We start from the raw sequence: 13,798 nt of genomic DNA on the forward strand, positions 1-13,798 counted from the left end.
ATTCTGAAAAAGTTCATCCATTTACAAATGATGAACAACCCGTGACATCCTAAGAAAACTGACACCTCTTAGCCTTCTCAAGTGCATCAATATTGGGTGTGCAAAGTCATCTATTGGGCCGGATTGGACCCTTTGGCGGGCCACTTCTGGGCCCCGGGCTGTATGTTTGACACCCCTGCATTAGACCTTTAAATCTATTGTGAAAGAGACAGAATCTCTGGGATGTCTGTGTCTAAACTAATGCATGTGTACTACTTTCTATATGTGGCGCTTTCTGCACCTCCTTGGGATGTTTTATATTATTTTATATATATATATATATATATATATATATATATATATATATATATATATATATATACATATATATATGTATATTATTGTAGTGTTGTCTGTTTTGTATCTTTCATAGTCACTTGTTTTTTGTGCTGCTGCTTATCTTGAGCAAAAATAGATTTTCAATCTTACTGGGACCTATCCTGGTTGAGTAAAGGTTAAATAAAAAATGTTTGTACAACAGTTAATCAGTCATGCAGATATTTCAGTGTGGGTCAAAGTGATGGACATTTCCATCCCTCGAGCCATGTTGCTAGCATAACAGAAATCATTTTAACTAACACTTCTAACACAGCTTCATGAGGAAATGAGGAAAATGTTCAAACGCTGTGTCATTTTATTCGTCAGTATGCTCTACATGTAAATGATTTGTGACTTGACCCAAAAAACAGCTCTGGCTGTTTGTGATGAATCCACTTTGAGTGTTTGCTGTGGTGCATGTTTTCCATGACCCTCCAAAAACAACTCTGACCTTTTCACCTCTCGGACTCTAACCCACATCTTCATGCACTCAGAATACAGACTGTGAGTGTGTGAGAGCAGACTCAAACCTGATAACACTCACGGAATATAGTGTGCAAATATTGCAAATAAACCTTCATTTATATGAGAGAAGTGGTTATGACTGCTGTGTGTGTGTGTGTGTGTGTGTGTACGTTTTTTAATATCAGAGTCCCTGAAGTTTCCGAGAGGCAGAGTGGGTGGTGACTTATTGTCTGAAAATAAATTTTCATCCTGTATTCTCTGCACTACTTGTTTTGTTGCTTGTATTAGCGGCCCACTAGATGTGCCCAAGGGTTTTCACACAACTCCTACTGTAACAACAGTAGTACAGATAAAACAGTTCATGTTCGACCTTTCACTTGCCAAATACTGTTTGAAACAAGTCAGCGTTTTCTGCAAACTCTTACTTTCGCCAAGACTGAAGAGTGACTAAAACAATATTTAGAGGATGAGTCAATAACACCTTCTCTGAAACATAGCACAGTTAATGCCATTGTTATTGTTAGTGCGATAATTGTTCTGTGGAGTCTGATCAAAACGTGATGGTGAATGCAAAATTAATTACAGGACTTTAATAAATAATTGAACTACAACAAATGTATTAAATCACCAAAGCTGACTTAATTAAATGGTAATCAAAGGAATAGTTTCACATTTTGGGGAATATGTTTATTTATCAACTTGCTGAGAGTTAAAGAGATATAAGATAGCACTCTGGTGTCTGTATGTGCTTAAAAAATAGACATAATGGACATGAAACAGACAAATCATAGACTTGTTAAACTATAAATCATAAAATCAAGTAAGATTTTAAAAGAGTTGCAGCAGTGTGAAGCGTAAAAGAAACATCCCTCAAGAAAGACTTGCTCCACTATCAGGATCAGGATATCCATTCAGTCCGATAACATTTGGCACAATTTAATTATTTCATCCCGTTTCAAATTAGCAGAGAGCTAAACCCAAAGTAACCGGCTCAGCCAAGGAAGTCTCTAGTGCGCTCGCTCTATGGGCCCAATGATGTGGAAGCAGCGCCGATCATCTGGGTAATTTCATACCACAGAAATAGAGCTTTTTTTTGGCTTCATGCGCCACTGAGCAACTTTCACAGGAATGAGCGGAGTCCCACCTTCGGCGCTGTATTCAGGTCTCTTCAAATATTCATGGTGTCCACTGGGACCCATTGTAACTACCATACACCACTGAGACATGCACAATATTGACTGCACCAGGTATGATGCACCCAGACACACACACAGATTCTTACCACTCCCCACCACAGGGCATCAGCGTAGTTTCCAAACTCATTGGAGCCACTGCTGTCGACTGCATCTTTCTCTGCCAGGTAGACAAAGTACGAGGAGAAGATCAGGCTCAGAAAGCCAATGTATAACGTAGTGATCAGCTCCTGAAATACACACGCACGACATATTTCATTTACAACAAAGGGATCATTTCAAAGAACACAACATGATTATATGATTTGAATCTATATGTGCTCTCTTACACAATCCGTCCTGATTGCCACAACGTATCAGTTATATCACTTCAGCGGTTAACAGCCTGGAGGCTAGTGTGGCTGTCTTTGCTAATAAAATGACATATGGATGTGAATATTCATGTAAATGTGCTGTGAATATGATGATTAAAATACATTTCTGAGCATCCCGCCGTCTCTGTGGGCTTGATGATGAACTAAAAGTGGATTCACACTTTAAGCTCAGTGGCTTCTTATCAGTTCGCTGGAATGATGTTGTACATAAAGGATGGGGCTGGCATTATTCTGAGACCAAGACCGAAACCAACAATGTGTGAGTCCATTTCTCAATACTGTGGCGCTCAGCCCCCGAGCCAATTCTCTCCTATTGAAGACATAAATCTTTAAAAATGGGTCACAAATATTTTGTTTCATTTGTTTTCATGGCTCGGAAATTTCTTTAACAGCTGGGCATTGTTACTCAAACGGGAGTAAATAGTGCATTCATTAGCTTTATTAACTATTCTGAGCCACAGGTTAGTACACATCTATTGTGCCGGTATATATGTCAGCAGGACGGTGCATGTGGGATTGGCTCAAAATAAACAGAGGCTGTGTTCATTGTAATGAACAAACATGTCACCCAGTGCACCGGTTAGGCTCCTTAAAGTGTTTTTAAGTTTCGGACAACAATGGAGCTCAATGGCGCTCAGGGAATAACTTATATCAGGCTTTGGCTCCACAGAAAACACTTGTTAGTGGGATCAATTCATCATTGATTTTAGTCGTTTCATGGGATTTGTTGACATGCTATCCACACTAAAGCTGCATAAAATAACTCAAGCACAAATTTAATAGTCAGGTCTCATCTTATTGATTATGAATGGCTCCATGGTATGTATTCGGTGCTGTATATATGGTCATGTACAAACTGCAGTATACACTGTCAGCTGCTGTTGTTGACTGGCTTCATAATATATCATAAAGACCATATGTTCTATTCACCCGGGGCCTCATTTGTTAATTGTGTTTGTTCAGAATTAATATGTAAATCAGGACATGTTTCATGTCTGGATGTATTGCTTACATTAACGACATCAAACCAGACACCCTCTCTGCAAAGCTGCATTCTTAATCATTCACCCAAACAGCTCATTTTGAGGCTAATTTTCAGTGCCAGTTCTTTTAGCCAAAAATCGGATGGATTGGATGAAATCTTATTTGAAAGTTTGAGTCTTGAGTCTTGAGTTTGATGCTCAAGATGTTCATTCTTGGTCTTGACTAAAATTGTGGCAATCTGCTATCAGTGCTACAGGAGGTTATCATATTTTGGCTAATCACACACACCATCCCGGACACAGACACACCTCCACTCATAAACTAATCCATTAATTTATTGTTTCCAACATTTTTGTCAACTAATCCTGTAATGTGTATATTGTCAACTTTTTATATCAACTAAAATTAGACTAAATGTCAGGTGTCTTTATTTTTATTATTAAAATATGACCAAAACTAACACAGACATTTGATCTCAGAACTAAAACTTAACATAAAAAAATGAACACTACTTCATGAGTTATATGTGAAAGTGCATCATACTTTTCATTGTTAAGGTCTTAAGATCAGACACATCAATTTTGAAGTCGATCAGATTAAATTTCTAGGAGGAAAAATGCACAAAAGTGGCACAGTAAATTCAAAATGGCCGACTTCCTGTTGGGTTTAGGATATGGCTCTAAGAGACTTTTTTGTACATCTTGGGGTGTTACATGTGCCAACCAAGTTTCCTATATGTAGGTAAAACCAGCTTCGGGGGCTGTTCCTTCGAAATTTTGTAGGGGGTGCTACTGAGCCATTTTTTGCAGCTGACCATTAGACCCCCTAAAAATTCACATTTTTCACCAGTTCTGATAGAGGTGCAAAGATGTGGGAGTTTTTGAGTATGTTAAGTCCCCCAAAAAGGTAATTCATTTGGAGGACAAAGACGAATAATAAAAAGTCCTTGCATTTCCAAAGGGTCCTTGCAAGGTATGGTGCTCGGCCCGTAATTACTGCCTCACATTGAATTTCTGGCATCAAGCTTTTATTTTGAAGTGCTGTTTGCTGCTGTAGAGTGAATGAGTAACGGACAGCAACTTAACAGAGATGTCAAACTAGCTTGACGACATGGCCGAAGAAAAAATCTGGACCCTGTGGCTGGGCCATTTGGGAACCCCTGATGTAGAGGATACATTAAAACTTTCCAGAAAGTCACAGAACTTTCTGGATCAGACAAAGTTTAGGGAAGCTGCTGTGCGCTGCTCTTCATCGGAGATAGAAAACCAAACACTAACTGAAAACACTCCGGATAAGGCATGAATCTCTTCATGGTGTGGCTTATTGTCCGCACTAACTTCACCACCTCTGATAAAGTGCAGCTCCCGGCTGCTTTGCCAAGCTTGTCAGTGGGAAGCACGCGCAGCGACACGGAGCAGTTTCAGTTAGTTTTCACTGTGGGTTTGCTCGTTTCAGTTTAGATTTTATTGCTCTAAAATGTTTCATTTTAGTTTAGATTTTATTAGTTTTGTCATGATCCAGGGTTTTTGTTTTATATTCTGCTATCCTATGGACTTTGTTTTAGAGTTTTCTATTTGTGTTCCTTGTTTCATGTTATTCATTCATGTTTAATCTGCTTCCTGTTTTATTTTGTAGATTCTCTCCTCATGTGTCATGTCTGATTTTACTTCCTGTCTTTGTGTGTTTTCCCGCCTGTTTGTTGTCACACCAGTCTCGTTAGTCCTTCCCATCACACCTGTTCTGCATCAGTCTTGTTTGCTCCACCCTAGTGTTCCCCACCACACCCTTGTTGTAAGCCTGTCTCCATTTCCCGCCTTTTGCCAGTGTCCTCCTGCTCCAACTGTGTCTCGTTCTTGTGATTAGTCTTCTGTGTGTTTCATTTTGTTCCTTGTAAGTTTGTCCTGTGTTATTCATGTGCTCACCCCAATGTTCTTGGTGTTGTTCCCTGCTCTGTTTCCTGCCTGGTGTCTTGTGTTCTGTTTGGTTTTAACCTGAGTTCATCATATTATCCTGGTTAGTTTTCAGTTTAGACTTTCTGTTACCTGCCTGTTCTGGATGTTTTTTATCAGCGGTATTAAAGCTTGCTTTTTGTTAAACCTCAAACCTGCCTGCTGCTCTGCATTTGGGTCCCTCCTGAACTGATTCCTGACAATTTTCAGCAGTAGTTTAGTTGTAGTTTTTTAATGTAATATAGGGGGCATTTGTCAGGGACAAAATTTAAAAAGTTTAGAAAAGCTATTACAGCACAAACACAGCACTGAAGGCAACTGACTCACAGTCATGATGTCCCAGTCTCAATGAACTTGAACACAACACCCTCCTCATGCTTGTTGTGTTGACAAATTCGACCAAATTGACAAAGGTTGTATTTTATTTTAACATTTTGCAAGTTTACAATATTGTTCGGTTAGTTTTCATTTTTTCTAAAGTCTAGATTTTATTTTTATTTTGGCAAACTGAAATGTTTTAAATTAACTATAACCTTGGTTAGCAAGAAACTGCAAAGCCAATCCTAGTATAGTGACACTGGGTTAGGGAGCGTGACTCGTAGTATTCAATTTCAATTCAGTTCAGTTCAATTCAGTTTTTTTTATAAAGCCCAATATCACGGATAACAATTTGCCTCGGAGGGCTTTACAGCATATTACATGCCTCTGCCCTTGGACCTTCACAGCAGATAAGGAAAAACTCTCCAAAAAAAAAAAAACCCTTTAACTTGGAAAACAAGTAGAGAACAAGATCTGTTAAACATTCATGTACCATTGCCTGGACACTGATTGACAGTTGTGATTATATTTCAAATTTTGATCAAAATAATTGGTGAGGACAATTCAGTAGTCTCTGAATATTACTAAGAACATCCCTACCATCACTACCAAATTCTTCGCCCATGCAGAGGACAACCTGAAAATCATAATGCTTCTAGCTGTCTCTGGCATAGAGACATAAAAGTACCTGTACCATAATGCTGTATGCTGGGGGCAAAAGTGCAACTGAGTTTTAACTTAAAATATATTCAGTAACAATAACCAATCAATAGAAGGGTGTTGATTGAATTCAGGCACTAAATCATTAGAAATGAGTTTGAAACCCAGACAGCTGCTCTCTCCCGGTGTATTTAAAATAACTATGAGGCATCTCATTGCAGATCCAATAAGGAGCTGTCTGTGATTTGCTCAGGAGGTCTAATTGGGCCTGGCTCTTATCCTGTCTGACTGTAATTGGACTACTGCTTTTTGAAAGAGCTCTTTAAGTGAATGTGCACTCACCTACTACGTAATTCAAGCTGTGTTTAACCACTCGGAGTGCACTCACTGCACTGAATCCAACTGAATTCCTGACAAGTGAAATTTTTATTTGTGTCTCGGCCCAAAAGTGTCACTCCCAGATTTTTCAGAGCGCCGCGGAGGAGCAGCAGCAGATTATTGAGAAAACGACCCGGGAGATGGCTGTTTGCCTCCCTTGAAATAACCAAACCTACCCTTATATTACCCTACATAAACAGTGCTTATGCTCCTTTGGTACTCAGCATCTGCGTCTGTATTTCTTCATATGCCTACACTTTTTTTCCTGAATGTTTGGTACATTTCTGGGCATCAAACCTTTGGCAGTAAACATGAGAGCCTGTAACACTCTCAACTAACATCTCTGCTTGCAACTCAGAGGTGCGTGCTTCTTGGAAATAACAGCTTGTGAAGCATTCAGGTACATCTTCCCTGAGTCACTACCAGAGGTTTAGTAGCTGCTGTGACCTGGCAAACACATTCAGAAAACATGTGCTTCCAATCTGCCAGCGAGCAAACGTGGAGCAACTGTGCAAATTGTGTTTCCAAGCCATGAGCACTAGAATGCTTCTCAGTGTGTATTTAAATGGTGTAATAACACCAAGAATGGATGCTGATTGAAGTGACTGAAACTCCACTGACTTTCAAAACTCCAGCTGTTAACACAGAAGGGCTACAGTTTCGTATGTGTCGAGGCGAGAGAACGGCTAAAAAAAATATTCAGGTCTCGTGTTGACTTAACCGCGACAGTCAGGAAATCACCAAGGAACAAACATTGGAGGCGCTGCACAGTCGCATCCAGCTGGTTTAAGGCAATTTGACCTCTACTGTATTGCTGCTTGTATAATAGCACACTAAATTTTCCTTGTGGACTCTTCGGGGGATGTGGGGCTGTAACATATCATTACTTTAGGCAAAAAGCAGTCCGAAGTGGAAAAAGGAACAAAGAATAATGATAATTTATTGTCATTCCAGAACATGTATACATTAGGAGTGAAATTCGGTGCTCAGGTCCCTGTACAAATAAAAAAAAAACAATAAAAGAAAGCACACAATACAACACACCATAAAAGTATTGAAATATTAAAAGTAAATAAATATGTAAATATAGACTGAGATAAGTGTTAAGATAAAAACAAAGTAGCCAAATGGACCCATAGTGCCGCCGTGTCCTGGAAACAGTCTGATAATAATAGTAATAATGATAATAATAATAAAAAGCTCTCTCAGATACCTTTAAAGCTAATTACACTAATTATAACCAGGCCTATCTGAAGGTCAGTCTTGTTCTGGCCTTTACACACTCATCATCTCCCCTCTGCCTCCATTTGTAAATTTGTATCAATCATATCAAAGCAAATTATGCAATTTTTTTTACCTTTAAATATCAGCCTCAACATCACTGTGATGGTACACTGACTTATAATAGGAGGAATGCCGCCTCCGCCCGAACGCCTGTTCCTGCGCTGTGTAACTTTGGCAAACAGGTCAGATCACCAAAGCGTAACGATTTACAGCTCGGCTGTTTGGCAGTGCTTTCCGTTTTGTTTTCTCAGTGCTTCATCTGTATGTGTCTGAGGTTTTCTCCTGATACTATGTACGCTGACAACTTCAAATAAAGATTTTTAAAAAGGTACTCTCAGTGTGAGGCATAGAGACTGAAGAGGATGTTCACAGTGGAAGCAAATAAGAGTAAAAGACAGTGACTGAGCAAGAGGCCGGGCAAGAGTAAAATAATGCAGGGCTGCAAACAGTTTATAACGTTACTGTCCTGTCGTTAGGTGTGGTGATGGGCCTCACAGCTAATGAAAAAACAATGACAATCTGACAGCAGAGTGCACAACCCTGCCAATGTCAGCCATGAAAGATTCTGACTTAGGCTGGAATAGCATCATGTGTCATCTCTGTCTCACGGAGTTTTGCAGGATGCCAAAATTCACATTCAAACATGTAGCAAACTGAGTACATGTGCTGAAAACGTTTGTATGTATTTTCTGGCTTCTGACATCATATTTGCTGGTTCCAAATTCCAGCACTTGGGCAGTGACTTCTAGCTTCAGACGGTGACGAAAAAGCTGTTGTTTCATGTTGGCATGATACATGGCCAGTCTCCAAAACACATATAGCGACAAAGTGCTTTTATTTTGAAAAAGACTGTATGTAAACTGTGCATTCTCTGTGAAAACCGAAGTATATTTTGAAAAAAGACAATGCATGTAACAGGCTGAACTTGACACGGTGTCCCAACCAACAATCCCAGTCATATCTCGAAGTGGAAAGTCCATGACCAAATGTCGATATGTGACGAGGTCAGAGTGAGAATGTGTTGGTACAGCTGTCTATAAAACTCCATGGGATAGGGTTGACAGTAATAAGGTTACAGCCTATGCTGCAATCTTTACATAACAGTTGTGTACCACTCTGAAACTCTAGGGGCGGCAAGTAACAAAATATATTTTTTGCATAATATTGCTGTAAGGCCTATCCCAAAACCAGCTAGTCTGAACTTAAACCCTAAAATAGTCCACTCCAGTGCTGACTTGTTATTCTCTACTACCCTTTATGCATGGTAAATGTAGGTGTAGGGTAATGGAGGAAACATAATATGAATTTTAATTCCATCTTGCTACTTTAAATAGTCTAAACTGCAGGTTTCCAAGGCAGAGTATTTAATATGAGGGGTTCAGAAGATGAATTCATGGAGTAATACTCCGCTACACAGATTTTGTTAATTAGGGGCCGGGCAGCCTAAGCTGCCAGGGGAGGAAAAGCCCGAGGAAATCATACTTCCCATGCGTGAAAAATCACAAAACTTTGCACAAAGGTCCAGTCCCATGCCAGATTGCCTCAGCTGCAAAAACAGGCCAATAGTCCTGATGGTGGCGCTACAGCAAGCCTCTAAAGTTCAAAATTTTGAAAATTCACAACAAATCAACCATATGTGCTACAGATTTGCAACTTTCACTAAAATGTAGCCCCAATACTGAAGAAACTTTTGTACATTTAAACCTATTGCAAATTATGAAGTCCATCACTGTTTTTTTCAAAAACTGTAAAACTTATTAAACCTGTCTCCTCACACAATTTTTGCTCAATTGACACCAAACTTGCTACAGAGCATCTTCAGTCTGTCCTACACAAACGATCCACACAGATTTTTGATTTATCAAAAATTGAGCCTACAGTGCATCAAAATGTTTGACTGTAGACGGTACTGTAAACATATACTTGCAAATTCTTGCTAAATACATTTTCAATGTTCATTAAAAAAATGACAAAATTTTGGAGTCATGGTAGATGATGTTTGGAAAATATCAGAATTTTATCTCAAAAACTGAATTTTTGACAGCATTTTGAATTTCGCTCTCATGCGAACAATTGGAGTCAATGCAAAAATGGCATTTGTAAACATCAGTTTTTCACTTATGGAGCCAATAAATCATTGTTACAAACAAATTACCAACATCTCCATGCTGTCTAAATGCAATTTGTGTATTTTCAGATTTTTGTCTTAATAACTGAATTTTTGACAGCTGTTTGAAATCTGCCTTTACACACTAACAGATGCTGTCTTGCACACAGGTGACTGGCTTAGTCAATTTGTAACGCTACATGTGAGATTTCTGTTTGCCAATTAGCTCAGTGAGATAGAGGATGGTTCTTGGTGTTGAAGACTGTGAGTTCAAGCCTCAACTCGTGCAACATTTCCATATGAGAAATCTACCCAAACTTTTCATAAAGGTCCAGTCCCATGCCAGATGTCCTCAACTGGAAACACAAGACAATAGTCCTGATGGTGGCGCTACAGCAAGCCTCTAAATTTCAAAACTTCATAACAAATCAACCATATGTGCTACAGCTTTGGAACTTTCACTTTGAAATTTGCTTTGAACATGAACTGTGACTTGCCAATTAGCTCAGTGAGACAGAAGACAGACCTCAGTCTCAGAAGTTGTGAGTTCAAGCCTCAGCTAAGGCAGAACAGACATTCTAATGTGAAAGTCCTGTGTTCAGGCATCATGCTATGTGGATTAGAGACTACTAAGGTTAAGCTAGATCAGGCCAGTTTGTTCATAATTGCTAGCAGTTAATGTTATTCTTACTTTCTTGTTCTTGAGTTTTTTCTTTCCTTTGTATATTATGAGTCTGATCACTTCAGCCACTCATCCACAATTTGAAGGGCATGCCATAATTATATGATGTAACTTCTAAGTTGTGATATGCTTTGTTTTAGTGTGTGTGTTGCTCAGAATTGCCTAAATTTGCCTAAAATTGCCCGGCCCCGACCATTGCTGCGCAGCAGCTATAATTTCTTCTAATTTTCTTTCATTTTTTGCCAGTTTCCCCTGAAATTTTAGATGATTTCACCTCTTTAGGGCTCTATAAAGTACTTTAAATGAAGCACTCTAAGAAGGGAACACACATTCCCAAGGCCTTAACCCATCAAGGCGGTCACAAGCAAACATCACTTTGTTTTCACCTGCTTTAAAGGCTGGGAACTGATGGCCCATACCTTTGCCACACATTCCCTACACTGTTTTTTAATGGTGGGTTCAGTAGCGCAAGATGTGTAATAAGATAGCTGTGAAATAAAAGTAACCGTTACTGTCTTTATCTGAATTTATTTGATATATCTTTCACCCATTTGCATCTTTTATTCATTTAATAAAGAATGCACCATCTGTTTTATTGTACACGGTGATTGCTTGTGGGATGTTACAGCCTGGGAACCAGATGAATCTGTGAGCTCATGTTTTGTTTGCTCGAGCAGATGCGCCTGCCCCCTGCCTTTTAGACAGATTTTTACCCAACTTGGCCCCGTTGGGCCAATCACAACCATTTATCTAATAAAGGGCTTGTTACAGACGATGACTGACAACTTGTGCAGCCTTTGTACTTGACATGAAATACATTCATCCTTGTGTTGCTGAACACCACAGCAAAAACCTAGCTTAGTAAACAGGAGCACTGCTGAGGTGTTTTCCAAAACAACACAGAGGGAACTTTCTGTTGAAGTACTATTTTCAAATTCAGATAGCAAAAAAGGGAACACACTTTCACATATATTTTGAGGCGACCCTATCACAGGATATTTCTGCACGTTGTAGTCTGATTACATTTCCCGCACCTTCAGACAAACAGTTTCTTTCCCTGGGCTGTAAGAACACTAAACAAACAATTATCATGTGCAGTATCTACACTGTGCGATATTGTTAACCACTGTCTATTATTGTTTTTATTTATTTTATCATTTGCTTTTGCTTTTTTTTAATGCTAATGGAATGGCACCTGTAATGTGATTATATTTAATATACAATGACAATAAAGCTTTCTATCTATCTTTTACATTTCTCCTTCACACATGTTTTGCTGCTCTGATTGGTCGTAGGTCCAGAGGCATTTTGATCTACTGCCGCAGAAAACACTTATTGGAAATTGAAAATGAACTGAGAGGTTCAAGACTAACATGATTTAGTCTGATGATGTCAGGCTAGAGATGTCATGCATTTGCAGGAAAACAGTTCATAACAACAGCTTAATGAGCTATCGCGATCAATCAGTGTCTTTCCTGGTAATGGCAAAAAAAGGTCACACTTTTATTTGACATCCTCACTCATAAGTGCCCTCTATAGCTGCTATTTCATGCAGCGTGACATCCAGTGTAGCTGTTGGGAATCTGCACAGAAAAGGGCCCCAGTATCTGCCAGTACCAACACACTCTTTCTTCCCAGCTGAGGTCAATGGCTGTTAACGATGGGCCTCAGCAAGAAGCAATATGGTCATCAGCCAAAGCCAATACACCAAAGCACAGCATGTGGTAGTGGATGAGCAACATCCCTGACACTCTGCACACCTTCGTCACTGTGTGTTCTCACGCACACCTCAAAGACAACGGTAGTAACCAGTGGGGATAATCACAGCCATCTCTGTCTCTCAGCTGAATGACACTCTGGAGGGGTTACAGTCATCAACAGGAGAAGAGCTTATGGCCATAACCTACAGCACAGTGGCTCTTTTCTTCCAGCCCTGCTGAATATTCATTTGGCTATAATATGCATTCCCACCTGGAAGCTCTGCACCATGTAGTAGTGAAAAAAAATACATGACGAGAAGAGGCAATAAATCCCCTGACAGAAAGCCTCCAGCTTACTAATAACAATCAGAAGCCCCACGGCTCTGGAATTGAAAATGTGATGTGATCTCAAAACAGCCCTGTCTTCTACAAATTATATTTATATACAACTAATTTCAAACCACAAAGAGCAGAGCAAGTTACTTTTTCTATTAACGTGATGAGGAAATGTTGCTAATTAACATATGCAGCAAGACGTGAAAATGTTGATACTGAACATATCAGCGAAATGTTCGCTAACAACATATCTTGTTTTTTTTCTGTAGAAATAGGCAATCGTGTAACACACCATCCATACAGCCTTTTATTTCTATTATCACTGAAATCATGATCTTTCCCGAGCCTTAACCAGAGTACTTTTGTTGCGTAAATGTAACCACAGACAGGAGTGTTATCTACTCAAAGAAACCTTGTCTCTAAACATAATCCAGGCAGCAATTACGTTGTCACCACAACATAATTATGAAAGCAATTTCGTGATATACAAATATAGTTTCTAAGAGACAGGGTTGTGATTGGGTACCTGCCGATGGATGAAGACGACAGAGCCGAGAAGACGCCAGGTTCCTCCCTGTCGATCCACGTGGAGCATTCGCAGGATCTGCAGGAAGCGAATCCCTCTGGAGAATAACAAAAAGTTTTCAAATGCTGATATTCAGACCAAATGCATATAGTTTAAGTAAGGACCAAAGCATGTAGACACCCAAATATTATTCCTATATGTGGCTTAAAAACCATGACCATTTATCTGCTCTTGTAATAATCTTTACTCTTCTGGGAAAACTCTTTACATGGAGCCTGCAGGATGTGCTCCATTAGTGAGGTCACAGTTGGCCACTTCCTCCCAGAGGTGTTAGATAAGGTTGAGGTCGGGGCCTGTGCAGGTCAGGCAAGCCCTCTCACACCAAAGAGGGAAAAACATTTCTTTATGGGACCTGGCTTTGCGCAGTGGGGTAGTGTCGTGCTGAAATAAGGCAGGGGCTTCCCTACGGTGGCCAACAAGAGAAA

The 13,798-nt window shown here is 39.6% G+C and overlaps 1 protein-coding gene across 1 annotated transcript in view; it reads right to left on the reverse strand.

Moving 5' to 3' along the window:
• kcnq1.1 (potassium voltage-gated channel, KQT-like subfamily, member 1.1) overlaps positions 1 to 13,798 on the reverse strand; it is a 76,074-nt gene that overhangs the window by 33,060 nt on the left and 29,216 nt on the right. Inside the window, exons 5-6 of the mRNA XM_033618045.2 lie at positions 13,314 to 13,410; positions 2,105 to 2,245 (exon numbers count right to left, since the gene is read on the reverse strand). Of these exons, the coding sequence (XP_033473936.2) occupies positions 2,105 to 2,245; positions 13,314 to 13,410 (238 nt within the window). The remainder of the gene's footprint in view (positions 1 to 2,104; positions 2,246 to 13,313; positions 13,411 to 13,798) is intronic.

This window comes from Epinephelus lanceolatus, chromosome 2, assembly GCF_041903045.1.
Source record: "Epinephelus lanceolatus isolate andai-2023 chromosome 2, ASM4190304v1, whole genome shotgun sequence".
In the NCBI taxonomy this organism is placed as follows: domain Eukaryota; kingdom Metazoa; phylum Chordata; class Actinopteri; order Perciformes; family Serranidae; genus Epinephelus; species Epinephelus lanceolatus.